Source organism: Eriocheir sinensis, chromosome 5 (assembly GCF_024679095.1).
Source record: "Eriocheir sinensis breed Jianghai 21 chromosome 5, ASM2467909v1, whole genome shotgun sequence".
In the NCBI taxonomy this organism is placed as follows: domain Eukaryota; kingdom Metazoa; phylum Arthropoda; class Malacostraca; order Decapoda; family Varunidae; genus Eriocheir; species Eriocheir sinensis.
The window spans coordinates 23,178,288-23,206,114 of NC_066513.1; the positions used below are offsets into that span (position 1 = coordinate 23,178,288).

Here is a 27,827-nt window from a genome sequence, read left to right on the forward strand (position 1 = left end):
CAACAATCCTTCCATGATACACCTTCAACTCCTTTATGGTTCATTCTTTCCAGACATTCTCAAGTTACAACAGACGTAACATATCTCAAACCATTAAAATCTGACTCAAGTAGAATATGCAGTAAGAATCAATCCTACTTAATCTTTTATATTTCTTGAGGGAAGTACCTGAAGTAGCATTGGTGGGCTAAAGATACAGAATGACCTACACATCTTTAGTCAGTACAGAGAAGCTGAAGATTGGAGCGGATAGCCACTGTTAGGAGAATAAGGTTGATACATGCAAGCAAGTATGAAGCCTCATAACACAAGAGCAACAAATACATGGTAAAGTTCACTCGAGCCTTACCTTATCTTTGTTTGACTGCATTGGTCCCGTGAGTGATGCTCGGCCGATGAGGGGGGGGCCGGGGGTGCCTGTGGGGTTTATGCTGAGGGCGTTGAGGTCTGAGGCGAGGGGGTCATTGCCGCCACCACCCCCTACCACCTTGGACCCCCGCGGCTTCATGCCCGGAACCTTCACAGTTGTGTACTGAAGTGAGATTTCTTTCCCGTGCACATCCTCCATGTAATCCTGTGAAAAGAAAACTTCATCAGCATTCCTGAATAAATTTAAAGGAGCCACATTACTAATGATCAATTGATAACGGAAGAAAAGAGAATAACAAATATCAAACAAACAACTTGAAACTTTACTTAGTTGCTCATTAACTTTGATCTGTTATGGAAGACAAAAATAAGTAGTGAATTACTGAAGAGGGTCTGACTCAATTTATCTCTTCTGTAAGTTATATTGGAGCTGGGTGCACTTCTCACAACATTTACCAATTGAAAACAGCACTCAAACACTGATATTAACAAAGGTAAGAGGAACATTACTAGCACTGTATCATAGGAACCTCGATGTGTTGGCTACTCACGTGCAGGCTCGGGTGGTAGGTGAGTCTTCCATTATCACAGAGGGTGACGTACTTCTTCTTCCAGTCTTTGTTGAGAGCCTTGTTGGACTTCTTGTAGAGGTAGCCCTGCTTGATGGGGATGGCTCGCCCGCTGCCCACCTCCCCGTTCTTATTCTTCTCCTTTTCGTCGCTCTTCTTGGGGGTGAAGAGGTTAGACTTTCTCCGGCTCTTGCGGGAGGTGGTGGGGGTGGAGCTGGGTGTGGGAAGGTCCTTGTTGTCCCGGGGCGGAGGTATGGTGTCGGTGGTGAGGATGTTGCCGGGTGTGGTATTGGAGGTGCTGGTGGTGGTGGTGGGCGGGGGCGGGGGGGCCATGAAGGTGGCGGTGGTGACGGCACCCGGGGCACTCACCCGCTTGAACCCGTCATCCCTGAAGGAGTCGGTGCGGGTCATGGCGGTCAGCTCGGCGCCACTGCCGTGGCTGCTCCTCAAAGTGCCATCCTGCTGGGCACACAAAGGGTTAACCTCCAGTCAGTACAACCACCGATGGGGATGTAAGACTTAACTCATCATTGGAGCAAAGCCTTCTAGTCATTGCTAAGCTAAGAAACATACATCTTATAATCATAATTTCTATAAATGGCCAAACAGTTACATTTTCTTGCAGGTAATCATCCTGCCCTACTAAACATAGCTTCTACTACATACATCAATCAGCAAGTATAACCATCTGTACATGAGAATGCAGAGCAATTTTCACAGTATGGTAAACAAACATATCATTAGCCTACATCTCACTACAGTCTTATTTTAGTTGAAACACTAAAGTACAGTTATCTGCTAAAACTACTGATGTCACGCTGAACTGCATTAACATGGATACTCTGCGGTTTCTTGTGTGTACTTGATAACAGCGGTAATTAGAGGTGTTCATGTGATTACGGCATGGGAGCAAATGTACTGCAAGAAGGACCACAGCAGGTAACTACTAAGTAAGGCACAGAAGGAAAGTAATGGTGTACCTCCTCAGTCACCTGACGCTGAGACTCAGGAGTCCTTGACCGGAAAGGCAGCTTTTGGCTGGATGTTTTGGCAAGTGCTTGCAGCTGTGAGGTGCCCATGCATCAATTATGTGTACTGAATGAATGCTGTACTTTACACATGGATGCATTAAATCTTCAAAGTGAGCTTGCCTGACTCTTCCGTTCAGTGATCATACATTATCAGTGTGTCGACTTGATTGGTCAAAGATGTAACTCTTAATGAATACGTTCGAAGCCCAGCACACAAAGCATGTAAAATAAAGTCCCTATTAAGGAATAGGTAATAAGCCTCCTCTTCACAGTGTTATTGTTTGATTCATCCAGGAAAAAAATCAATGTCACAGAAAATATCAGTGCACAATTAGGCACCAAGAAGCATAATGAATAACACCAGTTTATGCAGACTTCTCCGTTGGTGAAAGCATTCTATGAATTTTATGTTAATGAGCCAGATATCCGGACAGGTTTTCCAGGACTGTGATTAATTTAAACAAAATGTGTCCTGAATACATGCAAATCTTTGCACAGGTTACATTCCAAAACTAACCTTTGAGATGGTGTTGGTGTAAACATGACTAGGAGAGGAACCCGAGATGGGTGGCGTGATCTGCTGGCCTGAGGTAAGCTGAGGGGTGAGGGGTGTGGGGATGTTGGTGTAGGGGGCGGTGGTGTAGCCGTTGTTGGTGGGGGCGTAGCGCAGCAGGTGGGTGGGGGTGCCGGGCCTGGAGTTGTTGGGGGTGAGGCCCTGCTGACTCAGGCGCTGCGCCACAATCTTGGAACACGCTGTGGAGGATTTGCCGGGGTGAGGAAACAGACCAGTAACTTGTGTACGGAAAGTGTGAGCCGTGCCCTAAACAGTTTGGGAGGAGGAGGCAGAGACATTGGGAACAGAGAGTCTGGGAGTCATAACAATAACAGTAGATTCCTGGAAAAAGTTTAATCTAAAAATAGAAATTCAGAGAACAGTCTGGTTGGAGGAGAAAGAAACACAAGAGACAGAGGATTGGAAAGACATGAGCAACAGTAAAATTCACGGAAAATATCTGCTTGCCTGAAATAAGAATTCACACAGAGAAAGGATGAAATCTTTAAATCTGGCATCATAAAAGAAACTATAATTGGAGGAAAGGGTTCTGTATGCTTGCAAACAAAGTCATGTTCTGTGGGCATGAATATAGTTTTAACACTATCAAGATAAACAGGAAACAGTGCACAACAAGAAACATACAGAACACTGAACAAAGAACAATACTGTAATAATTTCATCTGGGAAACTGTGGGCCATACAATATGTAGAAGTTAAGGAGGATTATATAAGTTAGAGAACAAACTGATGAATGAATGAGTATAACTGTTTCTGTAAAGTATTTATTCAAAGTTGTGGAAATAGTAACACAAGAAGGGAGGGTGTCATGTGATGAGGACAAGGAGACACAAATAGAACAGTATCTCATACAGGAAAAGGAGTAACTTGCAAAATATGTAGTATGGGGAAGTGGAAGAAAGGAGAGGAAATAGAACCTTTAATATGGCCCTTACATAGATAGGCAACTCATAGAAAAGAGAATGATGACTTGTAACACTGAGGAGCAAAGAAAACCTAGTGTATTGGAAATAGAATCTTACATTGGGCACAGAAATAGAAAGAGCCATGCAAGGGAGAAAAAAAGATGTCATACCAAAAAGCAAAGGAATGGTATTTTAGGAGCCTGAAGGAAGTGGAGGGTGACCAGGGTACAAAAATAGACTGGTAACTCATGCCGGGAGGAAAGAAACTGACTTGTGACACTGAAAAGGCAGAGGAAATATTTGAAGCAGGAAAAGGAAATGGATCACTGGCTGACCAAGATGCAAAAATAACCTGGTAACTCATATACAGGAGAAGCTGCCTTGCTGTGCTGATTTTGGGAAGGCAACACAGACTCCGAAATAGGAGAGTAAGCAACGCAAGAAGAAAGGAACGTGTTGCCTATAAACAGCCTGGGCAGAGTGGAATGACAAATATGTGGAATGTAAGATGTCACTAAACCTTTTGATTGTAATAAAAAAATGAATGATAGCATGAAAAATAACCAAAATAGGAATGAAAACTCGAGAGGAGGAGATGTATGAGGGGCTTAGGAGGAGTATTAGAGAGAGAGACTTAGATGTAGACTAGAAGGAAAGATGGGGAGAAAGAGGTAGGTGAAGAGGAAGTGTAAGGGATGAGGGAAGGGTAGAAGGACTAAGAAGAGAGGGAAGGAAGGAGAGAAAGGTAGAGAAGGGGAGGCTGGCTAAAAAGAGGAAATAAGAGGGGAAAGAAGAATGAGATAAGGGGGAATAGAGGAGACAAAGTAAGGAATAACCAAAACAGGAATGAAAAATAAAGAGGTAAGGAATGTGTTACCACTTATAAATATCTTGAGCAGGGAGATGGTTGTATGAGAAAAATGTGGGAATGTGAGATGACCATAAGCATACAAATACAATAAAAACATAACATAAGCAAGGAATAGGCCTGTGTGTGTGGGGGGGGGGGGGGGGGGGGGTAAAACAAATATGTGGGAATGTTTTTTAGTGTCCATTAAGATTACAACTCCAATAATGTTGGTATCAGTCTCACTCTACCAATAAGATCAATGCAACTTAGTGATCAAAGGTCAAACAGAACAATTTAATTATGGAACCTTTATCAGTTATAATGTTCTGGCTGAAGGGAACCCAAGCAGCCTTTATCAGCTACTATGGTGACATTAAGTGCTGCAGGAAGGGAAGGAATGTGACACGGTGGCCAAAGGTGAAGAACAGGAATGCTAAACACTCACAGAGGTAAGTAAAGGGATGAGTGAAAGTCAGGGAATCAGATTGAGATACTTTAACAGGCGTGTGACGAGGGTTGGGAAGGAAGGTGATATACTGGTCAAAGGTGAAGAACATTAACCCGGTAGCAGCGACGGGCCAAATTTGTGCCATGATATAAACCCCCCAAAATAGATAATACATAATCTGATCACAAATGCTTTGATATATATTATGAAATGGTTTGTGTGAGGGATGATTTTTTCTCATTTTTTCTCACTTAGAGGGACCATTAAGAAACATGATCCCCGCTGCTACCGGGTTAACACTGAACAATCACTAGATAGATATAGATCACTAGGTAGATATGGCTGTTAGGTCTCCTGCATTAAAGAAAAGCTGTGCTAAGTAATATGACATTCATTCATTATTATTCTTGCAAAGTAATATAACATTCTTCCATTATTATTCTTAACAAGTAATGAAAACAAAGAAACTGAACATTCACTAGGGTAGATGTGGTTGTAATAAGTCTCCTGCCAAACCAATATTACCTCCATTCATTCTTCTTCCTACCAAGCAAAGAAAAACAAAGACACTCAACAATCAATAGAGTAGACGTGTCTGTATTAAGTATCCTGCATTCAAGAGAGGATATGCCACCCCAAATAACCTTCAGCCATTATTAGTCTAAACAAGCAAGGGAAAACAAAGAAACAATATCAGTGGACACATTATGGACTGGAAAAGCCCGAGCCGTGCCCCCTCCAGCATATTACTGTATTGCTCGCTGCGTGTGTACCCGAGGCAGGCCACACGCTGGCTATCCCTTGCTCGCGTGTGTGGGGGCGTGACCGTGTGCGTGGGAGGGAGAGGGGAGAGGGAGGGATGGGAAGATTAGATGGGGGGGAAGGGGAAGAATGGGAAAGTTTTGAGGCTGGACAGGGGGAAATGGGAATGGGAGGAGGTGAAAGAATATGGGAAGGGAAAGGGGGAGAGAGAGGGAAGGAGGTCTAGGAAGGTCAGGTGAAGGGGAAAGCTAAAGGGCTGGAAAGAGGCAAGAGGGGAATGGATATATCAGAGGGGAAAGGGTGGGGAAAGGAGAGGAATAGTGGGGAAGGAAAGCAGAGCAGAGGTGAAGTAAGAAGCCGGAAAGGGGAGAAGGGAGGGTCATAGGGGGAGGTAAACTGCAAGAAGGATTTATCTGGGAGGGGAAATGAAAAGGGGTAAGAGGCGGAGGGTCGGTTGGAGGTGGGGGAGAGGAAGATTAAGGGGATAAGGTAGAAGTTGAGTGGCTTGGGGGGATAAAAGGGGAAAGGAGTGACGTAAAAAGGAAAGGCTGGAAAAAGAGGAAGAAGCAGAGGAAAAGGGAAAGGAAAAGCAGGCTGGAAAAAGAGGAAGAAGCAGAGGGAAAGGGAAAGGGAAAGGAAAAGCAGGCTGGAAAAAGAGGAGGATGCAGAGGGAAAAGGAAAGGAAAAGAAGAGTAGTATGGCAGAGGGAGAGGAAACGCAGGAGAGGGATGGAAGGGTCTGGGTGACGAAAGGAAGAAATTTTAGCAGAGGAAACGGAAGAGGAAAAGGAAAAGCTGAAGAGAAGATGAACTACTGGACGAGTATGACAGGCAGGAAGAGGAGACGCAAAAAAAAAAAAAGAGGAAAAGGAAAAGATGAAAAGGGGAACAAACATCAAGGGAGGAGAAGAAGCACGGAAAGGGACAAACAACCGGACGAATATGACAGGTAGGAAGAGGAAACGCAAAAAAATAAGAGGAATAAGAAAAGATGAAAAGAGGAACAAACATCAAGGAAGGAGAAGAAGCACGGAAAGGGACAAACAAATCAACGCCCCTCGTCACCTACCATCATGGAACACTCGCTCCACATTGAGGCCGTATGTGGCACAGGTCTCGTAGTAGGAGCACCGCTTGAGGTCGGAGGCCAGCTTGCGCGCGCGGCCGTCGTCGATCACGCGCGGGTTGTTCTCACTGATGCCATCTGCCGGGGAAGAGAGACTGAGGTGAGATCATTGGGACGTAGAGGGAGAAGGAACAAGATGACGTGAGGTGATGACGGAAAAGGAGGAGAGAGAGGGTGACGTGAGATCATGGGGGCGTAAAAGGAGGAGGGAAGGCTGACGCGAAATGATGAGGGGGAAAAAAAAAAGGAGAGAGACTGATGTGAGATGACGAGAGTTCGGAAAAGAGGAGGGAAAAAGTTGACGTATGTGAAGGGGGGATGGGAAATAAATAAAATATAGCAAAAAGGTACGGGAAGAAGCTGACCTAAGATGATGGCGGAAAGGGAGAAAGAGTTTGATGGGAGATGACGAGAGGGCGGAAAAGAGGAGGGGGAGTTTGACGTTGGTGAAGGGGGGATGAAAAAATAAATAAAACGTAGCAAAAAGGAACGGGAAGAAGCTGACCAAAGATGATGGCGGAAAGGGAGAAAGAGTTTGATGGGAGATGATGAGGGGGCGGAAAAGAGGGGTAAAAAGGTTGTCGTAAGATGAAGACAGGATGAAAAATACAAATAAAATAAATCAGTCTCTTCCAAAGAAAATGTATTGCAATTTTACTATTACCACAATATGTACAGTATGTCTTAAATAATAGTATATAAGAAATCGAATGTGCTATATAGTTCCCACAACTTTGTAATACGAAAACATGACATGAAAACGCAACATAGCATCATCACTACTTCCTGTACATCACCGAATAGAAAATAAAACACACCATAACATAACTACTCCGAGAATCAAATACCCCATGAAAAAAAATATATATATAACCCGGCACGTAATATATGACAAGGTACCCCCCCCCCCCTTCCCCCAAACCGCAAGCACACAACACAATAACACGCGAGAACCTGAAAAGAGAGCACACAACGAACACCGACAACGACATCGAAATGGGAACGCAGGCACGGAGCGGGTGAGGGGAGGGCAGGGGCGGCGGGACCGTAATTCACTGCCTTATGACACCGGTGGATATTTCCCGTCGAGGCGTCGAAAATTCGTGTATAGGAGGGGCTTAGGGAAGGCAATCACGCTGGGAGGGAGGGGAGGAAAAGAGAAGGGAAGGGGAGGGATGAGGAGGCCACGGAAGGGAAGGGGAGATCAGGGAGGGAAAGTAGGGGAAGAGAATGTTGGGGAGGAAAGAGAGAGGAAGGGAGATAGAGAGAAGGAATGGATTAGGCATGGTAGAGGAATGGGAGAGCTAAACGAGAAGAAAGGAGAGGAAGTAAGGGATTTGAAGATGGGGGAAGGAAGAGAAAGGAAGATATAGGGAGAAGGGAATGAAGAGAAGAAATGGATTAGGCATGGTAGATAGGGGTAGGTAGAAAGAAAGGGGAAAGAGAGGAAAAGAGAAAGGAGAAAGAAGGGAAAGAGGAAGGAAAGGAAGGAAAAGAGAAGGAAAGGAAGGAAAAGAGAAGGAAAGAAAGGAAATGAGGAAGGAAAGAAAGGAAAAGAGGAAGCGAAGGAAGGAAAAAAAAAAGAGGGAGGAAGGGAAGGAAGGAAAATAAGGAAGGAAAGGAAGAAAAAAAAGAGGAAGGAAAGAAAGGAATAGAGGAATGATAGGAGAGAAAAACAGAGGGATATGAAGGACAGTGAAGGGGAGATGAAAGGGAAAAGGAGGAGGAGGTGGGGTGGGAGAGGGATAGGGAAAGAAAAAGGGAGGGGGGGGGGGGAGAGGGAAGATACGGATGCTTGCCTGGGTTTGCGGTGCCTGAGTGAAACTGCTCCAATTTTTTTCTATATATTTTTTTTAACTTTTATAAGGTCATAATTTTTAAAGGGAGCGGCGCCTATAGAGGGGAAAGGTTGAGGGAAGGAAGGAAGGCATAGCAACCCTCTATCACCCCACCCACCCCTCCCTTCCCTCGTCTCTCCCTCCTCCTCCGTTTCTCCCTCTGGCCGGCGTCGCTATGGATTATGTGTTTGTTTTTTTATGTCTCTGCGTCCCCCATTAATGGCATTTCGGGAACATTAACTCGCGCCCTCCGCCAGATGTCCCAAGTCTGATTGTTCGGGCTTATTACACTTATATATGTCCGCAATGCAGGTTTTCCTCGCTTCACAGTACCGTGAGAACCTTCCTCCACGCCTGTGCCTCGATGTACGTGTTAAAAAGTCCTGACAGGCGTTTAGGGTGGCGAGTTTATAGGCCAAGGTTAAGAGGGGATGTGAAGGTAAAGTTTTCTTCGACTATAAGTATAAAAAAAACTTTCTCCACGTCCCTGCTTCCATGCAAGTGTTAAGACCTTCTGACATAATAAGTTTAGGTTGACGAGGTTTACAGGCAAAGAATAACAGTGATTGTGAAGGGCTTTAAGGTTTTCTTCGACTACAAGTATATAAAAAACTTTCTCCACGTCCCTGCTTCCATGCAAGTGTTAAGACCTTCTGACATAATAAGTTTAGGTTGACGAGGTTTACAGGCAAAGAATAACAGTGATTGTCTCTGCTTCCATGCAAGTGTTAAGACCTTCTGACATAATAAGTTTATTTCTCCACGTCCTGCTTTCCATGCAAAAGTTAAAGACCCTTCTGATAAAATAAGTTAGTTGACACGAGGTTTACAAGAATAACAGTGATTGTGAAAGTATATAAAAAACTTTCTCCACGTCTCTGCTTCCATGCAAGTGTTAAGACCTTCTGACATAATAAGTTTAGGTTGACGAGGTTTACTGGCAAAGAATAACAGTGATTGTGAAGGGCTTTAAGGTTTTCTTCGACTACAAGTATATAAAAAACTTTCTCCACGTCCCTGCTTCCATGCAAGTGTTAAGACCTTCTGACATAATAAGTTTAGGTTGACGAGGTTTATAGGCAAAGAATAACAGGGATTGTGAAGGGCTTTAAGGTTTTCTTCGACTACAAGTATATAAAAAACTTCTTCCATGTCTCTGCTTAAATACAAGTGTTAAAAAGGCCCGACTTGACAACGTTCAATTTAGGACTAGTTGAAAGAGGGGGTATAGTTATTTAACAGTTCTTCGTCTACAAAATATCAAAATCTCCCTTATGTCTTTTCTTCGTTTAAAAGCATCAACAAGCCATCTTATATGAATTTAGGTCGATAAAGGTTATAGGGAACGGAATAACAAGCGGCAGTGAATCAATAATTTTTCCCCACACTGTAAACATCAAAACAACTTCCTTCTACTCTTTTCATACTCAGTCTTCCGTGCCTTTACGCTGACAAGGTTCACGAGGAAAGGGATAGCAAGAGGACGTGAAGCCATGAAGCAAGTCTCGTGTCTCCAGGGGCGCCACGCACGAGATCCACGCTTCGCCTCGCATCCTCGTCCTCCCCCTCACACTCGTCCCTCTCACACGGCTTCATCTCCCTCCCAAAGAGCCATTATTCCTTCCCTCCCAGTCCCTCGGTGCCTCCATAACTCTCTCCCCCTCAGGGCCAGGGGAGAGGGGCTTCGGGGGGGGGGGGGGGGGCGTCATTCCAGGGGCCAGAAGGGTGCCAGGAGACTTCAAAAACGCTGGAGTGACAACAATGAAACGTGTCGCTGTGAGGGGGTTGCAGCGCCCCCTGAGAGTGTGTGTGTGTGCGTGTGTGCGTGTGCGTGTGTGTGTGGAGGAGGTGGAGATGGATAAACGTACCTCCCAGACAGCCATCATTCTTATAGTAGGAGGGAGAGAAAGAGGGAGAAGAGGGAGGGAGGAAAATCGACAGCAGAGAGCAACATCCTCGAGAGGCTGTGTGTGGCAGGGTTACGAGGAGGAGGTGAGGAGAGAAGGAGAGAGAGACAGCCATTACTCAGAAAGCAGAAAGAAGGGAGAGAAAGATAACGGAGTGAAAGATGGAAAAAATCGAAAGAGCAGCATATTCCCGAGATGCTGTGTGGCAGGGAGATGATGACGAGGAGGAGGAGAAGTGAGGATTGAGAATGAGAGCTATCCTCCTAAAAGAATGGTGGAGAGGAAGAGGGAGGGAGTAGAAAATAAGAGTTCAGAATTCATCACCACCGTCAAACACATACAACCATAACTCTATAACCAGGTGGGGGAGGGAAACTAGGAAAAGTGAATATAGAGGCAGAGCTATCCTCCTAAAGAATGGGGGAGAGGAAGAGGGAGCGAGTAAAAAATAAGAGTTCAGAATTCATCACCACCGTCAAACACATACAACCATAACTCTATAAGCAGGTGGGGGAAGGAAACTGGGAAAAGTGAATATAGAGGCAGAGCTATCCTCCTAAAAGAATGGGGAAGAGGAAGAGGGAGGGAGTAGAAAATAAGAGTTCAGAATTCATCACCACCGTCAAACACATACAACCATAACTCTATAAGCGGGTGGGGGAGAGAAACTGGGAAAAGTGAATATAGAGGCAGAGCTATCCTAAATAAACGAGAGGAAGAATTAGTGAGTAAAAAAAAGACTTCAGACGTCAACATCCCCGACAGACAGCCATAACTCTGTAACTAGGAGGGAGAGAGCAACTAATGGTGAGTGAGGGGGAGGGACAGCAGACAGCACGCTACAACTCAAGAGCAATCCACTTATATCCGTCAGAAGAGACAGACAACCATCACTGAAAGCAGGAAGGGGAGGGGGAGAAAGAGTGTGAAAGGGAGGGAGGAAAAAATCAACAGTGGACAGCAAGATCTCAAGTGCATTCCAACCCTTCTCATCCCAACCCTACGGAACAGGATGGTGCACGATCTCTTCTCCCCTTCCTCTTCCTCGCCCCGCCTCTCATATCTCCCTCCTCTCCCAGGCGTGCGATAACATACACCCTCACAGCCTCCCTCGCAGCCCCGCCATGCCGGCAGCAAATTAAACACAGCCTACTTCAAAGACTGGCCAAACATATCATTCCGCGAAGTCGTGAAACCAGACGTGTGTGTGTGTGTAGAAACGAGCAAGTTAGACGCCATCACAACGCATAAACCCACTGAACGTAAACTGAAGGGAAGGAAGGAAGGAAGGAAGGGAGGGGGTAAGAGAGGAGAGGAAGGAAGAGAGGGAGATATGAGAGAGGGAGGAAGGAAAGGGGCACCGTGACATCAACTCCCTATCCTCCTCTTCTCCCCCTTTCCTCCCTTCTCCCTTCCTCTAACCTTCACTCTACTTCGTTACAGATTCCGGGGGAGGGAGGGAGGGAGAGATGGAGGGAAGGAAGGAAGGAAGAGGGGGGGAGGGGGGGTGCGATCGTGACATCTCCCTATCCCTCCCCTTTCCGTCCTCCTCTTCCTCCCTTTCCTGCAACATTTCCTATACTTGGTTGCATATCTTTTTCGGGAAGGGAGCCGCTCTTCTCGCCCCTCTCAGCGCCCTCCTCTCCCTCCCTCGCTCTCCTCCGTTCACACACTTTATATCGATCTCCCTACACGGCCTCGCGATGTTGCCTGGCGAAGGGGAACGAACGAGGGACCGAGGGCTACAGAGGCGGCCGTAGAGTCACGTGAAGGGGATAAATAAGCTGAGGAAGGAACAATTTAAGCTCGTATTCTGAAACGTTTCGGCACCTCGGTTCGCCTCTCGTAGAAGTTGCTGGGCTTTTCAAGGACTGTTTTGTGATCCTGGTGATAGTTTTGCAAGACCTCTACACCATGAACCAGAAAATCACCCATGGAAAAGCCTTGGAAAACGGTTGTAATGAGAGCCTGATACTGTTTTGTGATCTTAATGTTAGCTATACACGACCTCTGCACTCTGAACTAGAAAAAAAATCACCCATGGAAGCTCTGTGGGATTAGAAAATAGTCGTAATGGGAGACCGACGCGTTGAAGAATATGAACCTCAGACGACAGCGACACCGGCAGAGTGAAGAGGGAAAATGAGCGAAAGTGCGGTAATGAGGTGAGAACGGCGTTGCCAGATTATCGTATCCACCATTGTAGTTACCATTTTTACACTTAACTATAGCAAAAAGACACTAATAATTAAACCTTTCAACGATACCTATATATAAATGCAGTTATTGGAGTGGAGGAGACAGTTCTGGGGTCGGAAATCGGAAAGCATAATAGGCTAAGTGTACGACAATCTGGAAACGCAGGGTGAGAAGGAGAGGGAGGGTGGAGGGCGCGCGCGGTAAATCTGGCGACGTGGAATTGTTGTCTGGTGGTGAAAACACGATCAAACAACCAAACAAACAAAGGGAAAGGGGAGAGCAGGAGGAGGAGGGAGAGGAAGGGAGGAGGAGGAGGAAGCGGAGGGCCCTGGGGTACTTCCGGACGGAGGGACAGCCAGCCAGCCACTCAGCCCAGCGGGACCCAGCAGGCAACCCTCATCCTGCTACTCCTCCTCCTCCTCTTCCTCCTCCTTCTGCTGGTTGGGTGTCCTGTCTCCCTTTTATACTCCACCTCCTGTAGGACTATATAGTGTGTGTGTGTGTGTGTGTGTGTGTGTGTGTGTGTGTGTGTGAGAGAGACCGAAGTAGCGGAAGGGGAGCAAAAACTTCTTTCAACGCGGAGGTGACGACGAAGCCACATGTAGGACGCCCCCACCACACACACACTCTCTCTCTCTCGGTGGGCGGGGTCGGAAGCAGCAGCGTGTGTGGGGTCGAGTGGCGTGGGCGAGGCGTCGTGCTGGCCGGCCTGAGGTCATGTTACAATCGGCTCGCTCTCTCATTCCACCAGCCCGCACTGACCTCTACTTCCTCTCTCTCTCTCTCTCTCTAGGGCGGTATCTCTAGATCTGTCTGTCTGTCGCCGCTAAATCTTTCACGTTCCCTCATTCTGTCTACCAAGGACCGATCCCTCTGCCTCGTTACACACACACACACACACACACACACACACACACACACACACACACACACACACACACACACACACCTGAACTTTCACAAAATCCACCGACAAAAATGAAGAGCAGAAAGTGACAAAAAAGAGAAGTGAATCAGAGACCAGCCAACCTAGCAAGAAAGTAGGAAGGGACGACGAGGAGGAGGAGGAGGAGGACGACGAGGAGGAGGAGGAGGAGGAGGAGAGAAAATAGCTTTGTTTATTGCCCCAAGCTGCTGTTACGGGGCACCCAGCCGAGGCGCTCTGATAAAGCATGGCCGGCAACTTCCTTCCTTCCTTCCTGCCATGTGTTATCTTTGACGGGGAAAGGAAAAAATAGAAAGGGGAAAAAGTTAAGGTCATTGCCTCTGCTCGGTCTCTCTCCCTCCTGCCCCCTAAATTTATCTCCGTTTTTTTTTTATATATGCAAGAGAAATAAAAGCGAAATAAAACGATCACTATTATCATTATTATTATTCCTCCCTCCTCTGAACACATTCCCACCAATATCCGAACCAACCAACCCCGATTACATAATGAAAGCTAAACAAGACGGTGACCTTGCTCCTAAACTAATAACCTTGCACCTAAACTAGTAATCTTGCTCCTATATTAGTAAACTATCCGCATTGGTGGAAAAAAACTTAAATTAGTATGAAATCTTGGTGTTTCCTTATTTCAACACAGCTTTGTAAAAAATGCGCCGGGGGGGATAAATGCCACAGGGGAGAATGGCTCGAGGGGATTAATATGTCAACGGGAGCAAATGTCCTGAGGGAGTGTGTATAAGCAGCCCCCAAAACTCGGTGTGAGAGTAATGGTGCTCCCTCGCTTCCCTCCGCCCCGGCACGCCTTATCTCTTAACAAGTCTTGGGGGAAGGAGAAGGGGAGGTAAAATCATTAGGGCGTGGTGCTGCTGCCTCCCTCTTTCCTCTCTGTTGTTCCTTATCGCCTAACAAGTCTCGGGAAAAGGAGAACGGCAGGTAAAAAGGGAGTGGCGGTGGTGGTGGTGGTAGCGATGTTTTCTTTTTTGCCACACGACACCGGTTTAGAAAGCAAGGAAGAGCTGTCTGGCCCGTGTAGGGACAAGCAAGTAGCGATTTGCGTGGGTTCTGAAACTGAATATTTGGGTTTCAGTTCCGCGTCCAACTGGTTTCGGTATCTCAAGGCTTCGGGCAAGTGATTTATAAGTATTAGCGTCTTCATTAATCTCTCAATACGACGTTTCAAAGCGTTTTAGTTTAGCTTTAATGTTTGCGTTAATGTTATGGCTGAATCGTGGCTTGAATTACCTGTGAAGTCAATTACCTGGGCAGTTATGACGTGCATGATTATGAAGGATGGAAGGGAAAGCGACGTGTGTGTGTGTGTGTGTGTGTGTGTGTGTGTGTACTCGGAGTCTTCACGTAACACAACCTAACATCACAAATCACCCTCCTCCTCCTCCTCCTCCACTTTCCGGCCTCACTTGTCCTCGTTGTCCTCTCCTTCCTCTCCCTGAACACTTCCCAACTTCCCCCTCCCTTTCACCCTCTCCCCAACCGCTTCCAGGCGTGAATCAAGGTCAGGTTTAACCCCTGCACCCCCTTCTCGCCTCTTCCAGTCCCTTATCACATCACTACCCTTCCCCTGGGACATTCAGGTCACACGAGTCAGGTCCCAGTAAGCCTCACCAAGGGACCTGTCCGTCTGTACCCGCCGCCCAGCCACACTTTCAGACAGACGCCTCCCTCGGTACTTTGGTCCATATTATTGAACGTATCGCTGCCTCAGTTCGCCAATTTGAAATTTGAATAGCCTCTTGTAAAAGTTCCTGGGATTTTCATGGACTATTTTGTGGTCCTAGGGATAGATTTACAAAACTTCTGCATCTCGAACGGGTAAAACACACATGAAAACCCTGTAAATCTTCTCTGTGGTCTTGGAAAATAGTGGTAGTGGGAGCCCGATGCGTTTCAAAATACATACTTGTGATTTTTACCTCCAGCCAAGCAAAGAAATACAGAAACCAGCCCGTCCTTTGTCCCTTCTCTACACACCAATATACTACCACCAAGCCACTCTATGAATGTGGAAACTAAAGGGAAAAGTAAGAATTATAAGGTATCAAACTAGCATATTAAACTAGTGTAAAGTCATGCCAAGCGGATGAACGAGAGCGTGAGGAGATTCGAATGGATGAGTCAGTAGTTACTTGATTCCATTACCAAGTTAACTTAAGGGATGCATAGAAACATAACAGGCATAACAGGAAGAGGGAGAATATGAAGAGCTGAGGAAGAGGGAGAATATGAAGAGCTGAGGAAGAGGGAGAATATGAAGAGCTGAGGAAGAGGGAGAAGATCTAGAAAAGGAATAGAGAAAATGATAAGTATGAGAAAGGGGACGTGGATAAGAGGTAAAGGGTGGAAGTGAAGCAGAGGGCGAGGAGGCGTGTGTAAGCTTACCCATAATGTTAACTCGAGCAGACTCCTTCAGAAAGGGGATCTTCATTGGTCCAGGGAAACACTTAACATCGAATGTCAACCTTCAGCCCTGTCTATTACTCCTGGGGCGAGTTCTCCTGCTGGGGGCGGTGCTGGGGTGACTCGAGCGTCCCTCAAGCACTAGGGCGCGGCACAGGTAAGCAACGTAAGGGCAGGTAAGCGCGGGAAACACGGAGTCAGTCACAGCTCGCGCGTGCACAGGCAGAGTACAGCTTCCGTTCCCGCCTTCTACCGCCGACAAACTGAGGCGCCGAGAGTACAGAGAGCGCGGGAGGGAGAGGAAGGGAGGGTAGGGGAGAGGCGGGGAGAGGGAGGAGAGCACAACCACCACCACTACCTCTCGCCAGCCAGCCAGCCTCCCGCATCTCCCTCCTCCTCCTCCTTTCCTCTCCGTCTCTCCCTCTCCCGTCCCATGAGCCTCGGTAAATATGGGCCAGTGACTAACTTGCTGGAAACATCACGAGCCATTTCCTTCCCTCATGACACGTCTGGCTTCCCACTCTTATGCACACACACACACACACACACACACACACACACACACACACACACACACACACACCGGACATTAATTATAGGACACCCAACGCCCGTCTATGTCAAGCCCAAACCACCGCCCCTCGTTCCCCTCCCACCCCATATGACCCCCCCCCCTACCGTCTTCCTTCCCAATATCCCTCTAATCACCACCTCCACCTCCTCCTCCTCCTCTTCCTCTTCCCCCCCAGGTAAGAGGATGAGGTGCATTGGTAACTGTACACGCAACCATCCACCTGCGAGTTAATTAGGGTGGCTGCACAGGTGAGGTTACTGGGGTGTTCCTGAGCCCCGTAAGATGATGAGCCGTAAGTATATATCTGTGCATCATCTACCTGTAAGATTAATTAGGTTGGATTTTACAGGTGTGAGGGGAGAGGGGGGGGTGTAAGTGTGGGTGTGTTTATGATACTGTGGGAGTGACAGAATAAGTATTATAATGATTGTGGGAGTGTGGATGTAGGTCATGAACGTGGGCGTGGGCGTGGGTGTGGGTGTGGGTAGCGGGCATTCACAGCGATCGTCATACACCTCGTGGTTGCCAGCTGGTGGAGATGGTGGAGGTGGAAGTGATGGTGGTGGTGGAGGTGCTGGTGGTGGTGGTGGTGGCTGTGTTTTCTCAGCAAATTTGGCATCACCACCATCACCTTCCACCAGCATCCACCCCGCGCCCACACTCGTCAGCAACACGTGGGTGAGGCGGGGGCGGGTGGGCGTGAGTGGGCGGGCCAGACTTGACACCCAGCCAGGAGGGAAAGGGGAGAATAAAGAGGAAGGATAGGGAGAAGTGAATCGAGTGAATGGAGGATAGGGGAGGAATGGATGGGAAGAGAAAGGGAGAGAGGAAAGGAAAGGAGGATAAAGGGGATGGGAGAGAAGAGAATAGGGTGATAGGGGGGAATGGATGGGAAGGAAAAGGGAGAGGAAGGAGAGGGAGATGAAGGGAGGGTAAAGAGGGAGGATAGGGAGAAGGGAACAGGGGATGGAGAGGACTGATTGATTGATTGGGATAAAATCATGGCGCCTCACTCTGCATAGGTCATATGGCGCCGGGGATAGAGAGGAAGTGAAGGAGAAAGGCGAGGGAGAGAGGGGAGAGGAATAAAGGAAAAAGGTCGAAGGGAAAGAGAACCAGAAGAGAGGGATTGAAAAGTTAAGCGAGGGTGAAGAGGGACGAAAAGAGAAAAGGGAAAGAGAAAAGACAGAGAGGAATAGGAGGCAAAGAAAGGAGAGGGAAGGAACTAAAGACGGAAAAGGAAGTAAGGGGAAAGTGTGGGGAGGGAAGGGGAGGAAAGATGGAGAGGGATGGAGGGAGAGGAGAGGAGGAGGGGAGGGGAGGGGCTAACCAAAACAAAGTCACGCGAACCTACTACGTCACAAGACAAAGAAAACAAACAATAATAATAATAATAAAAAATAACAACAACAATGGCAGAAGACAATGTCCTATAATCCGATATCAAACGTGACAAAAACAGAACAAAGAGCCATTTTTTCTGTGGTTTTGGACTTTGATCTCCCTTGTTTGATGCAGAAAATTATTAAAATCCATCACCACCATACCCACCACCACCACCACCACTACCACTATTACTACTACTACTACTACTACTACTACTACTACTACTATTACTGCTGCTACTACTATCTACATTCAGTCTATTGTCGCTGTGATAACGGAATCACTCCTTTGACGCACGATTAGGAGGAGGAGGAGGAGGAGGAGGAGGAGGCAAAATCCAAGGGAGAAAAACATAACCATTTATATAAACCAATTTCTTTTTATTCCTATTTTTTCCTCCTCTTCCTCTTCTGCGTTGTACTGTTAGTCTATGCTACTGTTGAGTCATTGATCGTAGTTATTTCCCCCTTTCTTTCCTCTTCCTCTCTTTCTTCCCGTTACTCCTCTCTTCTTCTATACCTTACGATGTTCCCCTCAACCCCTCTATCATTTCCCACTTCCATCTTTCCAATTCCTTTAACACGCAAGGCCCATCTATCTCCTACCTTCCTCTCTACTCTTCTCAAACAACCCTCGTGGCAACAGGTAGTAAACAAATAGAAGGATAATGGTAAGGTAAAGGGGGCGAGCAGACAGGTAAAATGTCCATGTGAAAACAGGTAATCGGTGACATAATGAAGGCTACGGGTGGACAGGTAGGAGGTTTAGGTACGGTGGGAAGGCTGACAGGTAAGATCCCATAACTAGACAACAGGTAGGTAGGGGATAGACAGGTGAGTAGACAGGGCGAAAACAGGTAATAAGTGACATAATGAGGCACAGGTATGGAGTTATGTAAGAGGGAGAGGGTTGACAAGTAGAATCGCCCTCCCATCCCCTCCCATCTTCAAACAATAGGTAATATACAGGTAAAGTTAAGGGGTATGGTAAGAGGGAGGAATACAGGTAGGTAAATACAGGGGAAGGATTCAGAGTGTGCGGAGGGCGGCGTCACGCACTAATTCACGCACTCAACACACGCAACACTCCCTCCCAATGCCCTCTTACGTCTGGCACGCAACTCCCCCCCCCTTCACGTCATTTACTCAAGGACAACAACAAGAGTACCAAGGCAAAAAAAGAAATTTGTGACGTGTGTGTGTGTGTGTGTGTGTGTGTGTGTGTGTGTGTGTGTGTGTGTGTGTGTGTGTGTGTACGAGTTTGATTACCAAAGTTTAACACGTGACGCTGCGATTATCATTATTATCATTATTATTATTATTATTATTATTATTATTATTATTGATACGACTACGACTACGACTACTACTACTACTACTACTACTACTACTACTACTACTACTACTACTTCTACAATCAGTGGGTTGCATGACGAAAGAACATGAACAGGGAGGTAATATCATGAAAATAAGGACTACACTTTGCTCCCCCTTTCTCTCTCTCTCTCTCTCTCTCTCTCTCTCTCTCTCTCTCTCTCTCTCTCTCTCTCTCTCTCTCTCAGTAAGCACCATTATCAGGCTTTCTAACACCTTTACCTGTCAAGCGGTGTGTGGGAATACCTGTCTTACGTGTCTAAATCTACACACACACACACACACACACACACACACACACACACACACACACACACACACACACACACACACAACGGAAACTCTTCAACTTTGACTCACGGTTCTGATCTGATGGTTTGGTATGGGGAGAGGAAGAGGAAGAGGAGGAGGAGGAGGAAGGGGAGGCGGAGGAGAAAGGGGTTACGTATAAAAAATGAGGAACAGCCAATAATAATAATAGGAAGAATGAGCTGGAAGAACAATGGAAAGATGATGTATAGAAGAGGAATGGAATGTCAGCACAGTTAGGACAGCACAATAACGCTGTAAAAAATTGCAATAGAATGGAAGAGGGGGCAAAAAATCTCTCCATAGAAACACAAATACAAAACAAAAAAAAGACCAGATGAGAAAAATAAATCACGGCAGAACAACAACAGAATACAAATAACAACAAAAACGGACCCAATAACTACGGGGAAAGGGGAAACAAAATAACAGTAAACAAACAGGAGGAAAACAATAACAAAAGCAAAACAGAACAACAGGAACCAAAAACAGGAGCAAAAACAATTAACCTGTAGTCCACGCCACCGCTCACCTGCCCTCACCCACACCTTCCCCACCTGAGACCAGCACACGACTGTCTTATCTTATCCAGGTGAGGCGGGGACGTGATTGCAGCGCCCGCACCTTATGACAATGGGGAACGTGGTGAAGGGGAAGGTGGGGGGGTGGGGGGGGAGGAGGGTGTGATAGGGGATATGCGACTGACGGGGTAAAGGGATATGTGGCTGACTGAGGAGGAAGGGGGGAAAGGGCTGATGATTAGAGTGATATAAGGGATAAGGGATACGTGGCAGACTGGGGATGAAGAGAGGGTGACAAGGGTGATGTAAGGGATAAGGTGAGGGAGGGATGTTGGGGTGCAGGGGTATGTAGGGGTAGACAGGAGTAAGGTAAGGGATGAGGGAGGGGTGTGAAGGGAGAGAGTAAGGGAGGGGAGTGAAGGGATAAGGTGCTGGGGAGGAAGGCAAGATGATAAGGGTGATGTAAGGGGTAGGGTGAGGGAGGAGCGTGTAAGGGCAAGGTTTTGGGGTGCAAGGGCGTGTAAGGGTGATATAGAGGTAGGGGAAGGAGTAGGGGAGTAAAGGTGAGTCCCCCCAATGCCACTCCAGGTAACGGGTGACAGACACGCACCTGTTACAAGAAGTCACGTTACCTCCCCCCCCTTCTTTTTCCTCCTCTTCCCCCCCCCTGTTTCCTCCCCTTGTTCACCTTCCTCTCTCTCAACCCTTCTACCTTCTCTCCTTTATCCATCTCCCCTTCATCTCCTCTTCCTCACCAATACCCTTTCATCTCCTTACTTCCCTCCCTCCCTTCCTTCTTTTTCCTCCCCTTTCACCCCCCTGTTTCCTCCCCTTGTTCACCTTCCTCTCTCTCAACCCTTCTTTCTTCTCTCCTTTATCCATCTCCCCTTCATCTCCTCTTCCTCACCAATACCATTTCATCTCCTTACTTCCCTCCCTTTCCTCGCTCTCAGATTCTTCCCTCCCTCGCTTTCTTCAACACCTTTCCTCCCTCTTCATCATCTTCCCTATCTTATCTATCTTCCTCCCTTCATCCCAGCTACTCTCTCCCTTTTCATCATATTCCCTCTCTCACCTTCCTTCCCTTCAATCCCTTCCTTCCACACGCGCCCTTTACCCCTTCCTTCACGCCCCCCTTCCTCGACACGCCCTTCCACTGACATACGACGTTCAGAGTGACGGCAGTGACGCGCCCTCTGTTTCCACCTGTATGTGTACCTGTGTGGGCGTGAACAAGTATGTGGGGGGGGGAGGAAAAGAGTGTGCGTGATGCGTGTGTGTGTGTGTGTGTGTGTGTGTGTGTGTGTGTGTGTGTGTGTGTGTGTGTGTGTGTGTGTTTTATGCATAATGAAGGTATACGTGTGTTCGTGAAGGGTTAAACTGTGTGTGTGTGTGTGTGTGTGTGTGTGTGTGTGTGTGTGTGTGTGTGTGTGTGTGTGTGTGTGTGTGTTCGGTATGCCATGTGCAGTTCCTCCTCCTCCTCCTCCTCACTTCCTGCGGTACTGAATAAGTTACTGTTTCTTTGAGTCACTCCGACACACACACACACACACACACACACACACACACACACACACACACACACACACACACACACCAAGGAAGTTAAAGAGACACTGGTTCATCTCCATCATCAAACGTTTCTGTTGTATATTGCTGAAGGGAGGATTAGCTAAGACTTTAAAGAGATTATAAAATGGGAGAAGGAATCTGAACCTCCTCCCTTGACTCTTAACAAAGGGAAGACTTAAAGAGTTAAAGAGAGATCCACGTCATCTTAAGAGCTTATCACTATTATAACGAGAGGAGGAGGACGAGGAAGAGGAGGAGGAGGAGGAGGAGGAAGAGATAAGGCACAGGATTATTAAAGAGAAGAATAGCCAATTCGTGTTTATTTACAAGAACAAAAGCGGCAGAAATGAACGAGAAAATGAATACCCTTAAAATATTAGAGATAAGAGATTTCCTTTTAAGTCGTGATGGTTCAAACGTGATATAAGTTTGTGGCTTTAAAGGGAACAGAAAACGGGAAAAGAAGTGAAGAGTGAGGGTTGGTTACTTCACTTGTACGGTTATCTAAGGAAGGAAGATTTTAGTTAAGGCATGACTCAGTTCCATTTGGTTGTGTAACGTGTGTATGTATGTGTGTGTGTGTGTGTGTGTGTGTGTGTGTGTGTGTGTGTTCTGGATCGTCTCCCTTCCACTATTTCCACTCTTTCATCACCACCTCCACTCCTGTTACCACACATCGCCACTTATCACCACCACCGCCACCTCTTCGTATCACAATCTCAACCTTCACCACCACCACCACCACCACCTCATCACCTTCACTACTACTACTATCACTACTGCCACAACTACCACTGCTACTACTACTACTACTACTACTACTTCTACTATTACTTCTACTATCTTCACTAACCTTGTCATAATACCAATCACGTCACATTCGGCTTATCATTATCACGCTTCTTACGGGAAATAACTTGATCTACGAGTACACACACACACACACACACACACACACACACACACACACACACACACACACACACACACACACACACACACACACACACACACACACATTTCCTTCTCATTTTTTCCTCTTTCACTCAGCGATTTTTCCTTATCTCATTTTTTTTCTTCCTTCGTTCTCTTTCCTTTTCTTCTTTCTCTGTGACCATTTCTCTTCCCTCTTCCTCTATGCCTTATTTTCTTTGGTTCTCTTTATAATGATTGGTTTCTTCCTTCCTTCATCTCTTCCTTTTCTTCTACGACTATTTTTCCTTCCTGTCTTCACTTTTCCTATCCTTGCCTTTTAATTTCTTTCACTTTTCTCATTTATCAACCACTCTCTTCTTCTTCCTCTTTCCATACACTTTTTTTTATCCCTATTCCCTTTCTCATCACTGTACACTTCTTCGTTATCCTCTCTCCACTTTTCGCTTCCTCCTCCTCCCTTCACCCAGCTCCACCTCACTCTCTACTCCACCCTTCCTCAAACCCATCCCTGCCTTGCCCCCCTCCACCTCCACTTACCCATCGTTACCTAATTTCCCGTCCATAGCCTTGCCTTAATTACTCTTCCTCTGCCCACGGGAAGGCCTAACACGAAGACTCACACTATAGGCAAAAGGATTTTTCAGTTAGGGTCAGCGAGCAGCATGAAACTCAGCAAAGGTCAGCAGCACCATCAAGACAGCAAAGAGTCAACCAGTAACATAAAACTCAGCGAGGGTCAGCCAGCATAGTCAGAAAGAAACTCAACACAGCGGATAAAAGTCAGCAGGGCGTCGGCAAGCTACATGGCAAGACATTTGGAAAGTCAGCAACGGTTATCAGGAGGCTTGTAAGAGGCTCAGCACAGCAAGGATAGCCAGTAAGACTTTTGAAAGGCCGAAGTGGGGATCAGCATGGCAACTCAGCAGTCAGGGAAGGTCTGTTATCGCACACAACACATTCGAAAATACCGACGTGTACATCTGTTTTCTCAAAAGGCATCTCACGTTACGGGGAATCGTTTTTTATATACAGCCCTTGATCTCCTTCCTCTCACCATAGGAATCATAGGCATAAAAGTCACCATTAGCGGCCCTCATAATGGCCAGCAAGAGCCTATCACACCGGGGAGTAAGGACGAGGGGCTCCATGCATTCATACATGAGTGGGGGTCAGTGGCGGCGGCTGAAAACGATATAAACGAATAGCCAAAAACTTAAGCTTATCACACACACGTTGAAGTCAGCACAAGAGCTTATCACAGAGAGCGGAGAAGGGTCAGCACAGGGGAGCTTTCTCGTAGGTGTGCTTAGAAAGGGGGAGGGAGGTAGAGGGGCTAAACAAAACTTTTTCCCTCCCTCTTCACCAGTGTTATGCTCTTTAGGTGATGGGGAAGAAGGGGAAATAGATCGTGGTGCGGCGTGCCTCAAGGTTCTGTTTTGTTCTTTCTTGTTTTTTGTTTTCCTTCAACTCTTTCGCCTCTTACGGAACACTCGAGGATGGAGAGAGAGAGAGAGAGAGAGAGAGAGAGAGAGAGAGAGAGAGAGAGAGAGAGAGAGAGAGAGAGAGAGAGAGAGAGAGAGAGAGAGAGAGAGAGAGAGAGAGAGAGAGAGAGAGAGAGAGCTGTCGATTAGAGAGATAGAGAGATAGAGAGAGAGAGAGAGAGAGAGAGAGAGAGAGAGAGAGAGAGAGAGAGAGAGAGAGAGAGAGAGAGAGAGAGAGAGAGAGAGAGAGAGAGAGGTAATATAAAACGTGAACATAAATAATACTCTCTCTCTCTCTCTCTCTCTCTCTCTCTCTCTCCTCGGTAGGAAGAAGACAAACGGGCAAACAGGTGATGGGGAGCAGCCTTGCCTCCTCCTCCTCCTCTTCTCCCTCACTCCTCACAACCTTTCCTTATTTACATTCGCCTCAGAACATCAACATCACCCACACGCCTCCAGGACTCAGGGGCGCCGCTCCCCCACGCCCTCCTGCCCCCTGGTACACCCTGAAGGAAAGCGCCGCATTCCTCTCCTGTATAACTCACGTATCGGCCGTCAACTCACACTCAAGAACGGTTCACAGGCTCCAAATGACCTGAGATAAAGTCGTCGCCCCTTCACGAGCTTCATGGCCCCCTCCTAAGACCCGCCGGAGTCCGCCTATGCACCAAGCCCCCAGGTCCTTAGGAGTCCCCAGCGCCATCCAGGGAGGCACCAGGCCCGCCCTGCCAAATGGCCCTATAAACCTCGGCCCTCGCCATCCCATCGTGACGCAGCACCGCCACGGCCTGGACGCCTCGGCTGCCGCCTCCCAGCACGCAGGGGGCGGGGCGGGGCAGCCACGCACGCACCAGCACCAGCAGGAAGAGTGGCGTGACGCGGCAGGGCGGGGCGCAGGGCACGAGGTTAAGGCGCCAACACCTTCGTTAAGTTTCCCTGACGACGACTTTTAGCTCATTACGGATTGCCGGCTCCCCCTCGGCCTGCCTCCCTCCCCCTTCCTCCGGCCCCGCGCGGCGCGGTGAGGCACGGTACACGCCCGGCGAGGCGGTGCCCGGTAATAAGGAAAGGTGAGACGCGCGGGGCCCGGCAGCCGTTGTCCTTCACACACACAGACACAGAGGCCCAGGCAGGCCAGGGCGGCTCACGGGGGCTCAGGAGGCCTACCCTAGATAAGGCAGCCTAGTTCTCAAGCATCCTATTGAAAAAAATGATCTAGTGGGGATCATTTGCTTGGGAGGAGATGATATCAAGGTAGCCAGACGGTGCACAATGGCCCCGTAATAAGGGCAGCCGGGGCGTCAACAGTACACCGACGTTGCCGCCAAGGGTCACAATGCCGGGCTGGAGCACGGCGAGGGGGCCGAGCCGCCCGGGGCACATAGCACTGTCTTGGCCCGCGGGTGTTCTAGGGGCGAGGGCCCAGGTGGCGGCGGGCCTAGACCTCTGGCTCAAGAGATTTGCACACACGCTCAATGGGCGCGACGAAGGGGCGAGGGATGGGGGGGGGACAGCCGTCACAAGAGGCCCGTCTGCCGGCGGCATAAAGACGTCGGTGTCCAGCTGTGCACGGCCGCCGACACACCCACTGCTGCTGCCGATGATAATAATAGTAATAGTAATAACAGTAATGCTAATAATAATGGTAATGTACTGTAGGCCTCTGTGAATGAGGGCGGCGGCGGCGGCGGCGGCGGCAGGCGGGCAGGGAGAGCACGTGTGTCGCCGCCTCCAGGTTTCGTTGCCGCCGCCGAACGTGAACTCCGAGAAAAACGTAAACAGGAGCCTTTCTTCAGCAACTAGAGCATTACACCGCCGGCAAAAAATCGTCCGTAAAAAATTCCATTGTGCCGTGGGACTCTGGGTACGGGCCATTGTGGCGCGAGGGCCTCGGGCCAGGGTCTGGGGTTTGGGGATGGGGCGGGGGTGGGGGATGAGGGGTGGGGGCGTGCAGGATCGGCCACGAGGTCGCTAAGATGATGGCGTCACAACACGCTGTTGTCAGGGTAGTTGCTGTGCCTCCACCGGGGCCTCGCACCACCCCTTGGGGCCACGGGTGGGGCAGCAGCCTCGAGACCCGCCACCATGACTCATGTGGCCCCGCAGTGTGTGCCGTATGCCCCGCCAACGGTCCGGCGGGGCCTGGGAGGCTGAGGAGCTGCGGGGGGCGAGGCGCGCTGAGGCGGAGGCGCATGACGCGTGTTCTTGCGGCACGCGCGTGTATGTACCGGCCCGAGGCAGATGCGGCACGGGAAGGAGGCGGCGGGAGGGGGAGGGAGAAGAGAGGTGGGGAAGGCGGGGGGAGGCATAACAAAAGGTGTCTGGGAGCCGCCGAGTCTCGTGAAAGGCTCTCACTCACACGTTCTTCTGGATGGCTGCCGCCCCGCCAACAATGCAGCCATGAGGCGGGTCGACGCCGCACCTAAACCAATACTGCACCGCTCTGTGTCAACACGCCCGCCCCGCCGACGCACACGCCCCCCATGCCGCCCCCGGGGCCGCGTTGCCCCTTGGATACATATCGCCAGCGGCGCCGGCGGTGATCAGCGCCTCTCCTCGGCTCAGCGTGTTTACCAGCCCAACGGAGGAGCGGCGAGGCGAGACGCTCCGCTGGAGACCTCGTCAGGCGGGCACTGGCTGGAGAATGTTCCACGAGCCGTGTGTGTGTGTGTGTATGTGCACGGTGCCCCACGTGGTCGTAACATGCCCCCACGCGCTGTCTCATCACCTCCCATCCTCCCTCCCCGTCATCACCGTCCCATCACTCAGTTTTTCGGGGCCACAAAAACGCGTATCGAGTGTCCACAGGGAAGCGGAGGTCAAGGCGGCGGTGGGGAACAATGGGGGCGGGGCAGGGCGGGGCGGGGCGGCGGGTGTGGCCGTAATGTTCACTGTTGTCATCAATCACGCGACATTGTGGCGGCCAGACTCCCGCGATGATACCGGTAACCTGCCCGCCGACACCCTACACCCAGCACCCTCCGCCCTGCCATACCTTACTCCCTCCACCCTGCTACACCCTCCACCCTCACGCACGACACCCTCCACGGCTCCACCTCGCCTCGCCTCCTGTCTCCGCCCCGCCCACAGCCCCCCAGACCCTGGATCCGCCCTTGTGCCTCAAAAACACCCGAAATTCGCCAGCGTTCTCATACACGCCTAAGGTTTTGCTCTTATTTGTTGACATGCATCCTTGAGCACACTGGATCTTGCTGCAGCTCAACAAACACCCCAATCTTCCTCTTACTTTTCACAATCACCCCAATCTTGCTCTTACTTTTCACAATCACCCCAATCTTGCTCTTACTTTTCATAAACACCCCAATCTTGCCGAAACTTTTCACAAACACCCCAATCTTCCTCTTACTTTTCACAAACACCCCAATCTTCCTCTTACTTTTCACAATCACCCCAATCTTCCTCTTACTTTTCACAATCACCCCAATCTTGCTCTTACTTTTCATAAACACCCCAATCTTGCCGAAACTTTTCACAAACACCCCAATCTTCCTCTTACTTTTCACAAACACCCCAATCTTCCTCTTACTTTTCACAATCACCCCAATCTTCCTCTTACTTTTCACAAACATCCCAATCTTCCTCTTACTTTTCATAAACACCCCAATCTTCCTCTTACTTTTCACAATCACCCCAATCTTCCTCTTACTTTTCACAAACACCCAAGATCTTGCCCAAACTTTTCACAAACACACAAGATCTTGCCCAAACTTTTCA

The 27,827-nt window shown here is 48.4% G+C and overlaps 1 protein-coding gene across 4 annotated transcripts in view; it reads right to left on the bottom strand.

The window, feature by feature from the left end:
• LOC126985398 (centaurin-gamma-1A-like) overlaps positions 1 to 27,827 on the bottom strand; it is a 116,746-nt gene that overhangs the window by 13,408 nt on the left and 75,511 nt on the right. The window contains exons 1-5 of one of the 4 annotated variants that reach the window (XM_050840225.1): positions 15,923 to 16,207; positions 6,577 to 6,711; positions 2,487 to 2,722; positions 921 to 1,400; positions 350 to 574 (exon numbers count right to left, since the gene is read on the bottom strand). In XM_050840225.1, the coding sequence (XP_050696182.1) occupies positions 350 to 574; positions 921 to 1,400; positions 2,487 to 2,722; positions 6,577 to 6,711; positions 15,923 to 15,968 (1,122 nt within the window). In that variant the 5' untranslated portion in view covers positions 15,969 to 16,207. Of the gene's footprint in view, positions 1 to 349; positions 575 to 920; positions 1,401 to 2,486; positions 2,723 to 6,576; positions 6,712 to 15,922; positions 16,208 to 27,827 lie in introns of those variants that run through there. The other 3 variants (XM_050840236.1, XM_050840206.1, XM_050840215.1) reach the window with 3 other exon arrangements.